At 38.9% G+C, this 17,710-nt stretch overlaps 1 protein-coding gene across 3 annotated transcripts in view; it reads left to right on the top strand.

Moving 5' to 3' along the window:
• Positions 1 to 17,710, top strand: part of CDK8 (cyclin dependent kinase 8) — a 76,322-nt gene that overhangs the window by 49,843 nt on the left and 8,769 nt on the right. For 2 of the 3 annotated variants that reach the window (XM_040266767.1, XM_040266766.1), the window contains exons 5-7: positions 5,645 to 5,702; positions 7,973 to 8,104; positions 15,756 to 15,899. In XM_040266767.1, the coding sequence (XP_040122701.1) occupies positions 5,645 to 5,702; positions 7,973 to 8,104; positions 15,756 to 15,899 (334 nt within the window). The remainder of the gene's footprint in view (positions 1 to 5,644; positions 5,703 to 7,972; positions 8,105 to 15,755; positions 15,900 to 17,710) is intronic. The other variant, XM_040266769.1, reaches the window with a different exon arrangement.

Below are 17,710 nucleotides of genomic sequence, written 5' to 3'. Positions count from 1 at the left end.
AGGTGAAGTTTCAGGTAAATTTTACTTTCATTGTACTTTTCTGTATTTTAATCTCCTATAGGAATCTCTATTTTTATTGCTTTAATTCTTAAGAGGCTATTACTAATAATAAATAGGTTTTTTGATCTGTAAAAGGCATAAGTGACTGACATCTAGATAAAAACAAATTAGGGGCATCTCTTAGGATGATATAGAAAAATCATCTTGGTGGTATTATCCAATCATACATGGGTACCCTGCCCCCAGGAGTTTCTACTTAAATCATTTCAGTTGTGAGTCACTGTTAATAGATTATAGTGTTAGCTATCATTATATTTTGGACTTTTAATGTATCAAGCATTATATTGTCTTTCATGTACATTAGCAAAATTTATCTTTGCAACACTAACTTGTCATTATTTTTAACCATATTTTATAAGTGAGAAAATGGAGGTGAAGGTCACGGAACTAATAGTTGATGGGATCCTTTTTTTTTTTTTTAGCCTATTCTTAATCATTTAATCATACTTCCTCATCTTCAGAAGTCTGTTATATTCCTCAGATGTTTAGGGGAAGAAAAAAAGTTGAGAACTCTGGTCTAGAGTCTGTGTCTATTCAAATATAGTGTCAGATAAAATATATTTTATTTCAAGGGACTTCCGTGGTGGTCCAGAGATTAAGACCCTGCCTTCCAGCACAGGGGATGCAGGTTTGATCTCTGATCAGGGAACTAAGATCCCGCATGCCACAAGTTGTGGCAAAAAAAAAGTATGTTTTCTTTCAAAAGATTGAAACACATTTTATAACAGCAGAATGATTGAAATAATGAAATATACACCAAAAAGCTTGGCTTGTTCAATTTGGCAGTTGTATAGAAGGAATTAGGAATATATAATTATATACCTTGATATACTTTAAATCAGATTGTGACAAATTTGTTTAACTAAAGAATAAGCAAAAACTATAGAATGAAGCAATGTGATACAGTAGAATTGCTTGGCATTTAGGGACATATAAAAGAATATATTTTAAAATATGCATTACCTAGGAATCTCTGGTGGTCCAGTTCTTAGAATTCTGCACTTCCACTGCCTGGGGCCCAGAATCAACATCTGGTTGGGGAACTAAGATCCCACAATGTGCACAGCACAGCCTAGAAATAAAAAATATATATAAATAAACATTCAATAAAAATGTATGTCTAGAAAAATTCAGTGTATAGTATAAGTTAAAGATATACATAATAAGTATTCATAAAGATACAGATTCTGCATTAATCTCTCAGAACACAAAACTAGAAGTAAAAGCAGAAATATTTTCTTAACAGACGTCATCAATTGAAAAGTGTAATTTGAAATATAGATCGGTGTGTATTATGGCACGCGATGATTAACAACCAAACTGAGAGTTATCAAGTGTCCAGAAAGTGTGCCACCAGGCTATGTTGTTTACAGTGTGTAAGTTTAGTTCCAAACAGATCTTGGAGAGCAGCACTTGACGGCGGTTACTTGTGTATTGCTGTCTCCTTTTCGTAGATCCATTAAAAATCAGCTTTTCTTACAGACTCAGAGTCTCCGTTTTGCCTTGATAAAGTCAGTGAACACATGAAGACCCTGGCTTCATCCCTAGAATAAAAAGTTTTTGCAGTTAGCTTGACAGAGATGCCAGCGTTGTGCAGTTCTGTACCTGTGTGAGATACCTCTAATTGGTAATGGCAGTTTCCTGACTAGCCCAGGTCCTGTCTTTCTCAAGATGCAGTTCCCAGCAGCCCTTAGTTTTCTTCCACAGTTGGGCCCTTAAATGAAACCAGTTTACCATCTCTGCTGTTTGCCAGAGTCATCAGTGTGATGTTTCCTAATGTGACAGAGTCTGGAGAGCAGAAAGTCTCACCAGGAATGGTTATCTCTGTAACACAGACATCTTTTTTTAGGAAATGGCAGTGGAGACTTTTTTGGAGCACAACAACATAAAACAAGAAGAAAAGCCGTGAGACTGTAAAACAAGGGCACACTCTTTAACTTCCTGTTGGCCAAAAAGTTTAAGTTTTTCCATACCGACCTAATACAAAACTAGTTTTTCTTCTGGGAGAAAGAAAACAAGAGAAAGGTTTGTTTCAAGGCATAGTTTTAAATAATCAAGTAAGTAGACTTCGAAAAGTATTTCATCCATCTGTTTCATTGTTCAGCAGGCAATAAAGGTGTCCTGTAGTCACTTCTGTGAGTAAGATAACTATTCTTGAAGATGTTGTCATGATGCTATAATACTTTTAAGTCACATTGGACCTTTGCTGTATGTAGCAGCAGATAGTTTCATGAGGGGATGTGCCTCATCAAAATGTCACCAGCAAAGTTCTGTATGTTCCTTTAAGATGATTATGTTTGATTGCAGTTTACTAAAGTCATGATTGTTGTTGTGTTTGATTATCAGCGACTTGGATGGTTTAGCCCTAGGGCTATCAGGTTCTCCCACTGATAGACAAAGATGAAAGGGATTAGCCTTTTGGAGGATATAGTATTGTGGCGTTAAGTACTAAAACAAAAATCAAGTCTTTTGAAGTCTTCCTTAATACTGATTAAACAAATACAAGAGTATTCATGATCTCTGTGGTTTTTCTGCCATTTTCTCTTGAACTTTCCATTAGGTTACATTCTCAAAAGAAATGTAGTGTGGAATTTGTCTCCTAAATCAGACTGTCACTCTCTGGGGCCTGTGGAATGGCACCATGGGAGATCCCATGGGGAACGACTCACTGCTTATAAATAGTGTCATTAAAACAGCACTGAACACCGTTCTCTTTTGTTTCTGACTATATAGCATGCCAAAGCTGGACTTAAATCCACTAATTTAAGTCTGCTTATTGCCTCAGCCCTGAGATCTACTTCAGATCGTGCAGTAGGCAGTGAGTTGTATAGTAGAAAAAGTTCTAATTATTAGCTGGAGCTTTGGCCCCAAACCCTAATACCTACCAGGCAAGACTTTGACAGAAAAACTGTTCCGAACCAAGGCTCAGAACCAAGCTGCTTGGGATATGACCAGTCCATTGAGTGTATAATGAAATGAAGACCAAGAGCGGGTTTTTTTCCCCTCCCTTTGCCTAGTAGCGGGCTAACCAGTACCACCCACCCCAGGGCTTCTCAGATCTGAACCCAGCTGCTGAATGAGTAAGAAATCAAAAGAGGGAGTTCTTTCACTCTAGAATAGAAGGAAGAAAGAGATGCCCCTTTGTGCTTGTGCTTTTGCCAGAAACGGAAGTAATCTTTTAGGAGCACTTGAGTACTAGCAGAATCCATCACAGCAAGCCAGATAATCAGCTGGTAACTCTGGAGGAGGGAGTGGTGTTCGGGATGCGGTGGAGGAGTGACGGGTGGTGGAAGAGTCTCTGACTCTTTAGAATCTCTTAACTGTATGTGGCCTGTTTATAATCAGGGTGTATTCGTGTATTATATCTTTAAAAGGTGAGTGGAGAACCAGACGTTGCCAAGTAACACAGAGGAAAGGAAAGTTGTTGTGACAGAAATACAGGGCCAGCACTGACGTAGTTGTGAAAAAGGTCTGACTAGGCACAGAGCCCTGGGGTAGGGGGAGTCGTCCTCGAGCTGAGCTTGCAGGCGCCTGGCGTCCCACCTTGAAGACTTCTCCCTATTCACAGCACAGGTGGGGAGGGGCCATGAAAGGTGAAGCGTTTAAGTAATAATAAAGCACAAGAAAAGGGTTCAAAGAAACTTGTGAAAAAGTTCATCCCTACCTGTCACTAACCTTTTTTGTTCTTCTAGTCCTTACTCGTGGCACTTTTTTTTTTTTTCCTCGTGGCACTTTTTTTTTTTTTAACCCAGTTGTAATCAGTGTGTCTATCGTTTTCTGTTCCACTGTTTTCCTAATAATTTTCCCCTTTTACTCTGGAAGATTTTAAGCAAGGGGGTGACGTGATCAGCTTTGTCTCTTAGGAAGTGAGCCCTGGTGATGGTAGAGAAGGCAGAGTTGATGGGAGAAGAATCAAAATGGGGTTCAAGAGATGTCTCGGGTCTCCTGCCCTGATGGCCCGTGAGGAGAGAGTTCTAGCTCAGACGTCAGGTCCCCTCCTGAGCCCCACCCCCAGTCAGGTGGACAGGCTGCCTGTACCTCTGGGAGGGCCCACCCCTGCCATCACATTCCACAAGCGTCCCTGAGCCCTGGTTTGCTCTGGAGCAGGGCCTCATCTGGTGTCAGCGATGGGCAGTGCTGTTTGTGGTTGGCAGTTCCACGTGGCTCATGGGGAGTGTTATCGGCCCTGCACTTCCTTGTGCTTGCCCTGCTGTCTTGGGGCAGGAGTGGGTGTGATGAAAGAGGTTCTGGAAACATTTTCTTGAGCAGAACATAATGATCATGACTGTGGTGATACACATCCGTTTAAAGCAGGCTGTGTAAATCACTCTCAGCAGGGCATGTTGGGAAGGGGGCGGCTCTGTTCAGGGACAGGCTGGATCCTTGCTGCTGCCCCAGCTCATCCGTCGCACTCAGAGCAGGCCAGTCACTCTCTCTGGTGTCGCGTTTCCTCACCTGAAAAGCTGCAGAATTTTCAGCCTTTGAAATGTGTGCACTGCCTTTTCAGCAGTGTCTTTTCACTGAGGATAAAGAAATAATTTTGATCTTTGGTAGTTAGTAATGTCCTGGAAGTCACATTTTGTTAGTAATAGCATAAAGGCTGTTGTTAAATATGGTCAGGGGAGCCTGTGACCTGGTTCCCACTGTACACAGCCTTCATTAAGATCTTTGATTTGATCTTCAAGATTGCTTTGATCCGTGTTTGAAAGGGATTGAGCTCGGGTTTCGCTCTTATTTGGCAGACTGATAGAACTGCAGTCAGGTCAGGTGGACAGCAGGCTGGCGGCTGAGAGAGATTGTGGCCGCCGCCTTCCCTCCTCCTCTGCCTTCTTACCTTCTCCCTTTTTCCTCAAGAGGGGCAGCCCTTACATTGCATGTTAGTGTGGCAGATACACCACCATAACGGGTTTTAGATGACAGTTAATCTTGCTGTTTTTAGACATTTAAAAACTGTTTGAAGTATTACTTTTGTAAAATCTCATTTTAATATGTTAGTTTCCTTTTTTATTTAAAAATGAGAACTGTTCAGGTCATGGAAAATTTCTACTATGCTAACTCATTTAGAAAGGGCTCTTACATTGATTTCTCTATAATTTGTTTGAAACATAGATACATACTATGTGGTTCCCTCCCCACAAAAAAAAAAAGCTAGCCCCTTCCCTGTAATTAACTTGCTATTTTAATAATACAGTATTATATTATACTTGAAGATGCATTTCCCCTTAAAGTTGCAGGGTGTTTTATATAATTGAAAGAGTTAGAAGGAAGCAGAGCATTGTAACTTTCTGCCAGATGTTCCACAGTAGTGAAGCAGACTGATAACAGCGCCAAGAAAAGCCCTCGCTCTGCCTGGAGAAAGCACTACCGTATTTGGCCTTCATGAAGTTGCATATTACTTGGCATACACACACACACACACACACACACACACACATAAAGCTTCTTCGGTGACTTCCTGTGTTTGATTTTAATTTTTGAGTAAATGTGGTTTTTTTAAAGGTGGATTTATGTTATATTGGCGTATTGTCTATTTAAAAGAAACCACTACTGTCTACTGAAAAAAAACACTATTTTGTTTCCACAGAAACCTGCTAATATTTTAGTTATGGGTGAAGGTCCTGAGCGAGGAAGAGTAAAAATTGGTATGTTATATCTTTGATAAGTCACAGCGTAGCACTCTTTTAAAACTTTTGCAGGCAGCTTTATCACTTCTAATTTTTGCTGTAATAATATGCATTTATTCATATAGTTCCATGTGATCGAAGCCATTTCTAAAGAGTATACATTAAAAGTGAAAAATGTTTCACACTCTCAAAAGGTGTCAGACAATCTTTAGAGACTGAAGTGTTCTAATTATAAAATAAGCCATGTGAGTTTCTTAGAAATTTTTTGCCTTCATTAAAAATAGCCTGTAGAGGTGAGTGGCTTCTATCCCTGTTAGAAGCCAACCTCGCCTTTAGTCCTAAGGGCGTACAGCAAACTACTAATCATACCATCAGCTCTGTTTCCCTGAGCCAGGTCGATCCGAACATATCCTTCTGTTAGCCTCATCTAGGTCAGGGATTACAAGCTAAGAATACCACTGAGGCTGGGTAGGTTCTAACGAGCCTTTGCCTGAAGGGAAAAGAATGAACGAGCTTTCTGTACCTCTGCATGTTTTCTAATAGCTCTGTTTTCTTATGTATCAGTGCAAAATTTTACCCATTTCTGGTCTGATAACTTATAAGGATAGAGCTAGATTTATTTATCCTGTTTTTTCATTGTCATTTCCAAGTTGTGTTTGTGACATTTATTTAGTTTGTGTGTGGATAGAAGAAATGTAGTAACCAAATTATCTTAATTTTAAAGCAGCAGGATTATGGGAGTATATAACAAAAGAAATAGGAATTTCTGATTGCCCAATTTAGTATAAATTGGGATTATCAGCTGATTTGTACCACTTCACCAGCAAAGAAAAACCCAGGTGTTCCCAACCCTTCTTTCTACCCTCCCCTTTAAATCCTCCAATCCCATTTTCTCCTTCTAATTAGACTCGGAAAATACCCTTGATATAAACTGCAAAATTCTTGACAAACATTTGATGCATCTCAGAATGCTCCTAGTCAATTGGCTTGCTTTAAGAACCAGGCCCTGTCGGTCCTTACATAGCGTCACATGCCTGTTAGGTCCTTAGGTGTACATTTAGCAGATTTCATCCAGCCAGTGTGGTGGCATCAAATTCAAATGTAAGTTCAAAGCATGCACAATCTAAAAGGCCCAGCCAGACAGTGTTTACAGATGTGTTCACTACTGTAAGATTTGGGGAAAATTTATATATTAAAAATCTCGTTTGGAATTATTTCTGTGTCACATGTATGATGTTGACAGGCTTGGGGGATATCAGTAGCTTAAAGTAGTCACACTTAAGGTACATTCTTCTGTAAATCAGTATTTAGTAATCTGACTCATGGTTTTAGTTCTTTGCCACATTTCTTTGTTGGTTTTTTTAACCTCTATAAGTACATCGATTAAGTCCTGCTTCATTAAGAATGTGTATTAGGAGAGCAAAATCGAACAAATGGTGGATGAATCTTGAAATTTTTGAATAGGTGGTATGACTAGTGATTGTTCATTCAATGTGTATTTGGCAGCTCTGTGTAATGACACTGTACTTGATGTTCCAAGGGATAGTGAGACAAAAACGTTTTTATCTGTAAGATCATGGTTCGTTAGGACAAACAGCTGTGCCTGAATAACTGCACTACATAGTAAACTGTGCAAAATGCTGTGAACTGTATCTCAGCACAGCTCCAGCTCTGAGATACGAGTTGTTGACATTTGTCAAAGCAGTTTCTTCTGCCCTCAGTTTCCTCATTTGAAAAAGGAGGTGATTGAATTATATGATCTTTAAAGTCTTTTCCGGCTTAAAAAAAACAAACACAATTCTTTAAAATTAGAGAAAAAACTCAACCCAAATAAATGGGGGGAAATAGTGGTATTGTCATACTGTACATCAGCTTATACCAGTGAGCATGCTTACTGATGCAGATAACGGGAAGCCTCACCCTAACTGATCTTGTTCCCTGGTACTTGTGACCAGTGAAAAGAATGAACGTGTGGCTGGCTGCACAGCCCTGTTCCCCTGGTGGTAAGACGGAAAGAAATCTGCCCGGAGGAGTAGGGTCACCCTGGACCTCAGGCAGCAGAGTGAGTCTGTAACCCAGTGGCAGTAGTTTGCAATGAATGAAGATCTCAACCTTGGCTTATATTTAGACTTCTGAAAGGGGTGAGATGTTTTGTTGGTTTTTCTCCCCAAAGAATTCACATTTTTCGTATCTTACTAAATAATAATAGTAAAATTAGAGTCATCAGTTACATTTGTAAAAATCTATTTACTTAGCATTGTTATTATTATTATTATTATTTTTTACAGCTGATATGGGCTTTGCCCGATTATTTAATTCACCTTTGAAGCCTTTAGCAGATTTGGATCCAGTAGTAGTTACATTCTGGTATCGAGCCCCAGAATTACTTCTTGGAGCAAGACATTATACCAAAGCTATTGGTGAGTAGAACTAATTAAAGTTCCATAACATTTTTAAAGTGGCCTTGTTGTTGTGAAATGTACATATGTCTGTCTGTTTTTTAGGTCAAGTGATACAGAAAATTATAAAAGTAAAAGCAAAACTAACGTAAAATTCTTCTGTGTAGAAATACCGTCATTGGCATTAGGGGTATACCATTCCAGACATCTACTTCTGATAAATAAACAGATGCTAAAAAGGTTTTTAAATATATGGGCCCATACTATGAATTCTAAGGAAAAACTATTTTAATTTTAGGTGAAAAAGAGAAATAAACACAATAAAATTTCTGAATCATTGAACTTCAGACAAATATTTCTTTTGCCAAAAGAAATACTAGCTTCTAAAAGATTTCCCTTAAAATAAAGGAAAAGAAGATTATGAAAATAAGTAGGAGCTGAGAACATGGTCATTCACTTTTCAGTTTTTATTAGTATTGATTATCTCCCTGTATGAAGAATTAGGAAATGAGTGCTCTTCTGCATGTTCCCCCACCAGCCTCTCAGTTTATAAGCTCTCTTAATAATATCAGTCATTATCATCATCGTTGTTACCACTTTGTTGATGTTTACAGCGTTTATTTTCTGTTTGCAAACCATAATGCGCACTGTTGTTTATACTTAACTACATATTGAAATGGACTTGATATTCAGTTACCACCTTTTATCACAGCTATATCACAGTCCTTTTATGACATCTTTATTCTGCTTCATTTTATTTGGTAGAATTTTATCATCAAGTAGTTTTTTCCTTATGTATTTTGTCTTTCCTTTTTTCGTGCCTCTCTTTTTGTATGCTTTTATTGCTTACTTGTTCTACGTTCTCCAGAATGGTATTAAACCCATTTTTATTTTATTGGATAACTCCATCCCCAACTCTTTTATACTTTGCTCTATTCTGGATCGATTTTCATCTTGTTTTTTCCCTTTTTTGTTCATCTGAGTTGGATCTGTTTCTTTCTGGATTTCAGTATTTCATCCCTTACTTTGCTGCGGAATATTCTCAAGTAACCTGTCTCAGAGGTAAATTTTCTAGTTCTGTATTTCTGAAAAAAAATGCGTTTGTCATACTTTACAGTTTGGAAGGGACTAAAGTTACAGGTACAAAGAGATTTTCCCTCAGAGTTTGGTGAGGCTCCTCAACTGTGCTCTGGCATCAGTGTTGCTAATGGAAGGTCTCATGTGGTGGTGGATTCTGTGGGGTTTTGTGTTTCCTGAAAACAGAGGATTTCTCATCCTTGTGTTTCACACTGATTTGCTGGCCACCTACAGGCCCACTCAGTTCGAAGTTTATATCCCCTTTCTGTGGAAGATTCTCTTAAAGTAGACTTGACTTCCTCCTCTGTGTTTTACTTCTCTCTTTCCAAAGCTGAGTGTAGGCAGATGTCGGATTTCTTGGACTGGTATCCTTTATACCACTTTCCTGCTCATGTTTTTCTACCTTTGTCTTTTTAATTTCTAAGAACCCTTTCTTGTTCTCTGTGTTTTCTTTGTAGTCACTCTCTTCATTATTTGTCTTAGTCTCCCTTTCATGTGGCTAGTATTCTTCAACTGTTTGTTGACCCTTGATGTCTCTTTGTATTGAAGACTCAGGTTACAGAACGCCGCTTGGGAACTTAGTATGCATGGATCAGAGAGCTCCGAGGCTGGCAGGCTTTACTTTAGAGTGATCCAGCCAAGAGCAGCCATTAATGGAGAACCCTAAATGCCAGCATGTGCAAGTCTTTGCCCTGAGGACTTTCAGATTCTTTAGGGAAGAATCCTCCAACTTTCAGCCCAATCTTTGTATACCTGGTAGTCTCAGGGCATTTGGGAAGTGGGGGGTGGGGGCGGGGGGTGTGGTCCACAGTTCAAAATATAGTCTTTGTATTTGACATTTCCAAATACAGAATCTTCCCTGAGTTGTGCAGGACACATCTGCTTCCCATCCAACAATAATACTGTGGACTGGGGCCTTCTCCTAACTGTTTCCAGAAATGTTTTTATCTGTATCTCTGCTCAGTCAGGTCTGCACACATGTCTTCATCCAGGTCTTAGTCACAATTCTCCCTCTTCAGGGAGAACTTCCTTGGTCACACCATCCACCTTCCCCGTCCTGGTAGTAGCTGTATGCAGTGTCTGAAATCCCCTAACTGGGTGGGCCATGCCCAGCTGTCACCGCTGGAGCCTGCATGGCCCGGGTGAGAAGAGGTTCCTTGCCAAGGGAATCCCTGATGGTCTCTTTCCGTGCTCTGTGTTATTGGGGCTTTGCTGTCACTTCAGTGTGTATTCAGAGGGGAAAGGAGTGATGGTTGTACTCTTTCCCTCATAGCAATCTTGAAGTCAATGTGTTGTTTTTCATAAAACCTTTTATGTTCACTAATCTTCGTATCTGCTTTGAGATCACATTTTACTGTATAGAAAAATAAGGTAGATTATTAGATATGGGACTTTTCTGTGCTATTATTTCAGCCTTTCTACAAATCTAAAATTATTCCAAAATAAAATATTTTATTTTCTAAAAAGTCAGTTCAGTTCAGTTCAGTCGCTCAGTCATGTCCGACTCTTTGCGACCCCATGAATTGCAGCACGCCAGGCCTCCCTGTCCGTCACCAACTCCCGGAGTTTTACGTCCATCAAGTCAGTGATGCCATCCAGCCATCTCATCCTCTGTCGTCCCCTTCTCCTCCTGCCCCCAATCCCTCCCAGCATCAGTCTTTTCTAATGAGTCAACTCTTCGCATGAGATGGCCAAAGTACTGGAGTTTCAGCTTCAGCATCGTTCCCTCCAAAGAAATCCCAGGGCTGATCTCCTTCAGAATGGACTGGTTGGATCTCCTCGCAGTCCAAGGGACTCTTCAAGAGTCTTTTCCAACACCACAGTTGAAAAGCATCAATTCTTCGGCGCTCAGCTTTCTTCACAGTCCAACTCTCACATCCGTACATGACCACAGGAAAAACCATAGCCTTGACTAGACGGACCTTAGTTGGCAAAGTAATGTCTCTGCTTTTGAATATGCTATCTAGGTTGGTCGTAACTTTTCTTCCAAAGAGTAAGTGTCTTTTAATTTCGTGGCTGCAGTCACCATCTGCAGTGATTTTGGAGGCCCCCCCCTCCAAAATAAAGTCTAACACTGTTTCCAGTGTTTCCCCATCTATTTCCCATGAAGTGATTGGACCAGATGCCATGATCTTCGTTTTCTAAATGTTGAGCTTTAAGCCAACTTTTCACTCTCCACTTTCACTTTCATCAAGAGGCTTTTTAGTTCCTCTTCACTTTCTGCCATAAGGGTGGTGTCATCTGCATATCTGAGGTTATTGATATTTCTCCCGGCAATCTTGATTCCAGCTTGTGTTTCTTCCAGTCCAGCGTTTCTCATGATATACTCTGCATATAAGTTAAATAAGCAGGGTGACAGTATACAGCCTTGTTAGGAGGAAAAGTAAAGATTACTGAAGCTAGTCCTGTTTTCAATGTATATTACTACCTAAACATATATATGATTATCTTTTTTGTAAGTGTATTCTAAATGCTTAAGCATGTAAACTAATATCATACATCACTTTTTTTTTCCACCTAGAAAATGAATATTTAGATTTTTTTTTTCCACCTAGAAAACGAATATTTAAATATGTCTTTTGGTAAGACATATTTAAAGACTATACAAATAAGAAAGTAATTACCAACTTGTAGCTGCTATTAATGGAAAACTTGAGACTGAATTGATACAAATTGAAGAAAAAATAAACTATCACATAGGTTTGTGACTCTGGCTCATCATTTATTTTTTCTTTTTTCTTAAGAAACCCATTTTTCATTGTGAGCATTGAGATCTGAACAAGCTGTTACCCTCCAGAGCAGTTTACCAGTTCTAGGTCAGGGCTATTCATCACAGAGCTGGACTCACCAGCTATTAGATAGATTCCCTTGTTCAAATGGGTACCTATTTTGGGTTGTAAGAGGCATTCCTCCTCATTAACATCAAAAGTTATTGGATAGCTATTAGGCTTTTTAAAACTTAAGAGGAACCAAAATGAATGGAAATTATGTCGTTTCCTCTTAAGGGACCTCCATCCATTTGAGGAACAGAATGAATATGTGTGGAAAATATGTTGCCGTCTTTGAACAGCAGAAGCCTGGCCCCTCTGACTTGTCACCTTAGCTCTGCCACTATGGGGGACTGAGGACAATGTGTCCTTCACAGCCTCGTTTCCTGAAGACAAGGATTTAGACTAAATCATCTCTCGGGTCCCTTTAACTTTAAGCATTCTGTGCCCTTGGATAGACTCCACTGCCTTCTGGGGTGGGAAGAGCACAGGGGACTCACGTGGGGCAGTAACTGAGACCAAGGTCCATGCCAGTCCCCACGAGCGCCTGGCCTGGCCCAGAGCAGTTCTAGAGGATGCTTTCTTCCAATGAAGTTTGACAGAAAACAACAAAATTCTGTAAAGCAATTATCCTTTAATAAAAAAAATATAAATTTTAGTAGTAATATAAAAAACTAAAGTGATAACTGCATTAAAAAAATTGGATCAAAAAAGTAATGATGTAAGATCTTACAGATTGCTTTTTCATTTGAGAGACAGAAATCATACATAAATCACTTTTATATACATTTTAAGGATAAAGACTAGAATCCACAAGTGAAAAAAGAAACTTCTACCTTGCTTCCAGTCTCTCTTGCACCATTACGTTCTTCCTGCTCCCCAGGTGGGTAGCCTAGGGGTGCAGTGAGGTTCTCAGCAGGGCCTCCAGACCACTGTCAATGCACTTCCCTAGCACTTGGACTTCCTGAAGCAGATAGAGAAACCTTTGTGGTTGAACTTACATATTATTAGCTGAATATGTTCATTTTAGTGACATCACTGAGAAGGCTTAAACCTGCCAGTGGAGTTAGGTGGGTCGTGTTAATACTAAGGTACTAACAGGCAGCAGGAGAGTGTGGGGGAAATCTGAGCACATGAGCCCGCCTGTTCCCAGCCTTGTTGCAAATAGGTCTTAGTGCTGTGGTCATTCACTGCCTTGTAGGAAACTGCTAGCCGAGTCATTAAACCTGAGAGAAGATGATAGATTAGTCAACGGAGATAGGCTCGTTACTCATGGGGACAAAGTTTAATTCAGTTTCGAGTGTTGTTTGGTTGACTTTGTGGAGAAGGGTGAAAGAGGGGAATCAACTCTTTAATTAATTGTCACTAGGGCAGTCTTAAAAGTTTTTCTAACATACAAACTTCAATAAAACGGGGAGAATGAGAATTTACTCTTGCATTAAGGTAAAGGCTTATAATTACTGATTAAAACAAATTTAATCTATATCTCTCCTTCCCCCCATTTGGGTCTGCATAGCCTGCTAGTTGGTGTCTACTTTGCCTGGTTAGCTCTGTAGCTACACACGAGCATTACAGAATTTGAGAAGTATATGGGGTTTGTGTGTTTTTAATTTGAAAAGTTTTTCTAGAAGAAATTTGACAGTTAGGTGAGCAAGAAAGGATTTTCTTATGAATTCAGCACAATCTGAAAAAATAGGCAAGGTAGGAGAGACTTGTTGACAAAGATTCGGAAATTTATCTGAAGTAACAGCCTGATCAGCGAACTCAAATTCATGATTATTGACTGGGTCAGGATTTGAAGGAGGGAAGGATGGTGAAATTGATAACAGGTGAAAGATAATAGAAAAGACCTGAAGAGAGAAGTTATATAGGGTAAAGTTAAACAAGTTTCAGTATTTTTCCTGCTTTCTTGACTTTTCTTTTAAAGCAGTGTCGAGTGAGGGTGGCTAAACTATTTACTTACTGTTCATCTTCCTTTACATGCTTTATTTTCTTTGTTGGGGTTTTCATTATCAGGCTGAGTGGACACAGTGTCTCTTGGGTGCCATGAGTAGGGTTTTAAAGATGCACACTGACCCACAGGCCCTCTCAGTGACCCCCCTTAGCTTGCCTACCTTCTTCCCTTGGATTGAGACGATCAAAGGTCACCTTTCTGTGGGGTTCCCGCATAAAAAGAATAATCACAAAATAATTAACTTTCCCATTTACTTTCTGATGGTGAAACGAAGATATCCTGGCTTATATTTCTTGAGACTTTTTCATAACGTGGTGTTGGCCTGATTTGGTTCTCTGATGGGGGAACAAACTGATGAGCAGATGGTGCCATTTTTGAAATCACTTGCTTATAGTCTTGCCTGTAATCTTAAAGTAATAGAGGGTTAACTAGTTATTTTGAAATATAAGTGTGGTAATTTTAGATGAAATATGTATATCCCAGTTTTAGAGTTTAGGAATTCCCAGTTATTTATTAATTGACATTTTTTTTCTTCAGTTTCTATTTAAGTGACCATTATTAACAGGTCTGAATAATCAGCTTTAACAGTGGTTTTAACTGCCCTCTTATAGTTATTTAGGGCTTCCCTTGTGGTTCAGCTGGTAAAGAATCCACCTGCAATGTGGGAGACCTGGGTTCGATCCCTGGGTTGGGAACATCCCTTTGGAGAAGGGAAAGGCTACCCACTCCAGGATTCTGGCCTGGAGAATTCCAAGGACTGTAAAGCCCATGGAGTCACAAAGAGTCGGCTGAGCAACTTTCACTGCACATAGTTTCTATGTTTGCCACAGGTATTGGTTACGTGAGACACCGTTTACTGTCTGCTGTGTGCACAGCACCGTCCTGAGTGTAGGGAAGTTGCCATTGTTGGTTTAGGGATTTGTTAAGGGTAGAGATGGAGTATCTGCAGCTTCAGATTATAAATTGGCATATTTATCTTCTAATAATTCTGTTAGTAGGAATTTAATATGAATGAAAGTTAGCCTGTATCTTAAAGTAAGTGAAGGAAAATTGTATACAGAGGAATCCATTTGCCTGGCTTTTAAATAATTCTTATGAAGTAAGTTATAGCCTCTGTGCCTGTTGAAAGGTAGTATTTTGCCCCATATTTTCTTGTCTTTTAAACACCTAAACTTGCCAAGTCTGACACTGCGATAGCATGAAGAAACCCTTTGAACGGAAAGTCCTTTCAGGAGAAATGCTATTTTGTTAGAATATTTGAGGTCAGACATCATCTTTTTCCTGTTGGAACAGCACCTTGCTAACTAGTGCTAACACAGGAGGATAATTATTAAACTTTACAAGCTAATAAGTCCATAAACTAGATAAAAAATAAAAAATGTTTTTTACCTCAAAAACGGTGCTGATTGTTTTCAGCAAGTATGCCTGATTTCCAAGGCTGTTTGGGTTTTCTGTTTGTTTTTTTGCTTGTTTGTTTAGTTTTATTTATTTATGGTTCCTATGCTCTGTGTGCAGCTTTGTATGTATTTCACAGATAAGGTAATGTTTGAAGCACTTAAACTCACCAAAAATTTTAGATAACAAATTTGATTGAACTTGGAATGAAACCACTGGGTGGGATGGAGGTATAACAAGGAATGAAATATGGGTGGATGGGGTGGGAATATATATTTACAAACAATATTTTTTATATTTATAATTGCTTAGGATTTAATATGACTTATTAGGGGAGAAAAAGAATGAAAAAACACTCCCTGCCAAGATAAAGATGCCTTTTCTTTTGGAAAGAACCACTTTATTTTCCTCCTTTCTTTTTCTTTTTTCCTTTCTTTTTTTTTCTTTTCTTTTTTTTGTTTTTGTTTTTGTTTTAAAGATATTTGGGCTATAGGGTGTATATTTGCAGAACTACTAACGTCAGAACCAATATTTCACTGTCGACAAGAGGACATCAAAACTAGTAATCCTTATCACCATGACCAGCTGGACAGAATATTCAATGTAATGGGATTTCCTGCAGGTACACATTATATTTTTGTTTTTGTTTTTAAATCACTGTTGTTTGAACTTAGATGTCTTCATTGAAAGGATGTGTATTTTTAGCTGATGAAAGCTACTCTTACTCAATTCTTTATATTTATGACTTGCATTAATCAAAGACCCATAGAAATAGCAAAATTTGTAGAGTTCACATATTAGCATAAAAATATTTATGGGTTTCTTGAATTTGAGGAGTGTATTTTTGTTTCATTTTGGTTTTTGGTTTTGTTTTGTTTAATATTTAAAATGATAAAATATTTGTAATATCTGTGTTTAAAAAGTGCCTTTAGTTCTCACCGTTGGCAACTGAATAGAATTCAGGAGCATGTCTTTTTGTCTGATAGCACTTAATAATAATGTCATTGTTTGGTATTTGAATACAGATTTTGAAGACTGTTTCTACTTGAAACACATTGTATTGAATCATAGCCTTTTTTGCTCTATAACCCTTGTCAGTAAGAACATTCTTTCCAGTTAGAACAGGCAGGATGTGAGTGAAGGCCCAGCCCTGCACAGCAAGCAGGCCTGCTCTAACTGCCACTGGGAGGTGGTTGTTGGGGCGTTTCGTCACGGGCTTTAGAGCTCCAGCCCCAGCCCAGTCCTTGTGCCGCAGAACAGAAGTCCATTACTCTCCATTTGAAACGCCTGCATAGTTTTGGCTAGTCAAGTACTTATTATTGAAATGATAAACAGTAAGTTTATTATTAATAAATATTTGTTAATAATTTAAAATATCAATAACTTATTGAAATAATAATCAGAAACAATACGTTGTTTCTTATTAGGAATTTTTCTCAGGTCAGTGGCTCAAAACTAATACAGAAATATCTGAGAGTTATAATTCCACATTCCCCTTAATTATCAGTAAGTCAAAGTAGCTACCTTTGTCCAGAATTGACCAACATTTCTACAAAAATTGCTTTGTTGAGATGGGAGTTTCATTTATTCACTAAAGATTTATTGAGCACCTGCCATGTTTCAGGCACTGTGTTAAGTGTAAAATATTGTTGATATAACAGACGTGATTCTTGCCCTCTTGGAGTTGACATTGAGCTGCTCTAAGTAGAATGGTGAAAGAATAGGAGTAGTTTGCGTAGATGGAGAAGAATGGCCTTTTCTTCCCACTTCTGAATGCACTCATCAATTCAGGGGTCCCCCGGGGAAGGAGCCTGACTTACAGGGGCTTGGAGGAGGGGCGGCCTCCACAGGAGATGGTTCTGAAATGGTTCTTAGGGTGTGGTTCCACATTTGGGATCCGCTTATAGGGAATCTGAAAACCAGGCAATAGAATTTAGATTTGATGTGCTAAAGAAGGAGAATCTATGATAAGTTCTTGAGAACTAGTGCTGTGATTTGTGTTCTACTTTAGAATGGTTTTTATGGCAGGGGTATGTAAAAATTTAAGAGGGGTAACTGAAGTCAGGAAACCAGCTTTTACCTGCAGCAGTACTCCCAAGTGTAAAGTGATTTGAGTGGAGAAGAAAGGATAATGGTATAATTTTTTAGAGTAAGCCTGTAATTGGAAGAAAAAAATAAAAGATTATCTCAGGATTTCTACTTGAGAAATTGACAGAAATAAAGAAATTGGAACAAGGAAGTAGTCAAGGAGAAAATTCCCTTTAGGAGTTTAAAGTATGTATTTAGTTTACAATATGTGGTATCTGGAGGCTAGATAGCAGATATTTTTATAAGCCAGTTGAGAGAGAAGCTAACCTCTGGAGGTCATTTAAAAGCTGAGGTGCCACGAAGCTACCTGGTAGAATGTGGACACCTGTGGACTCTAAGTAACGC

The sequence above is a fragment of the Oryx dammah genome, unplaced genomic scaffold, assembly GCF_014754425.2.
Source record: "Oryx dammah isolate SB20612 unplaced genomic scaffold, SCBI_Odam_1.1 HiC_scaffold_24, whole genome shotgun sequence".
NCBI classification, from domain to species: domain Eukaryota; kingdom Metazoa; phylum Chordata; class Mammalia; order Artiodactyla; family Bovidae; genus Oryx; species Oryx dammah.
Note: the sequence above shows the minus strand (reverse complement) of the source record. Positions and strands in the feature narration are given on the sequence as shown.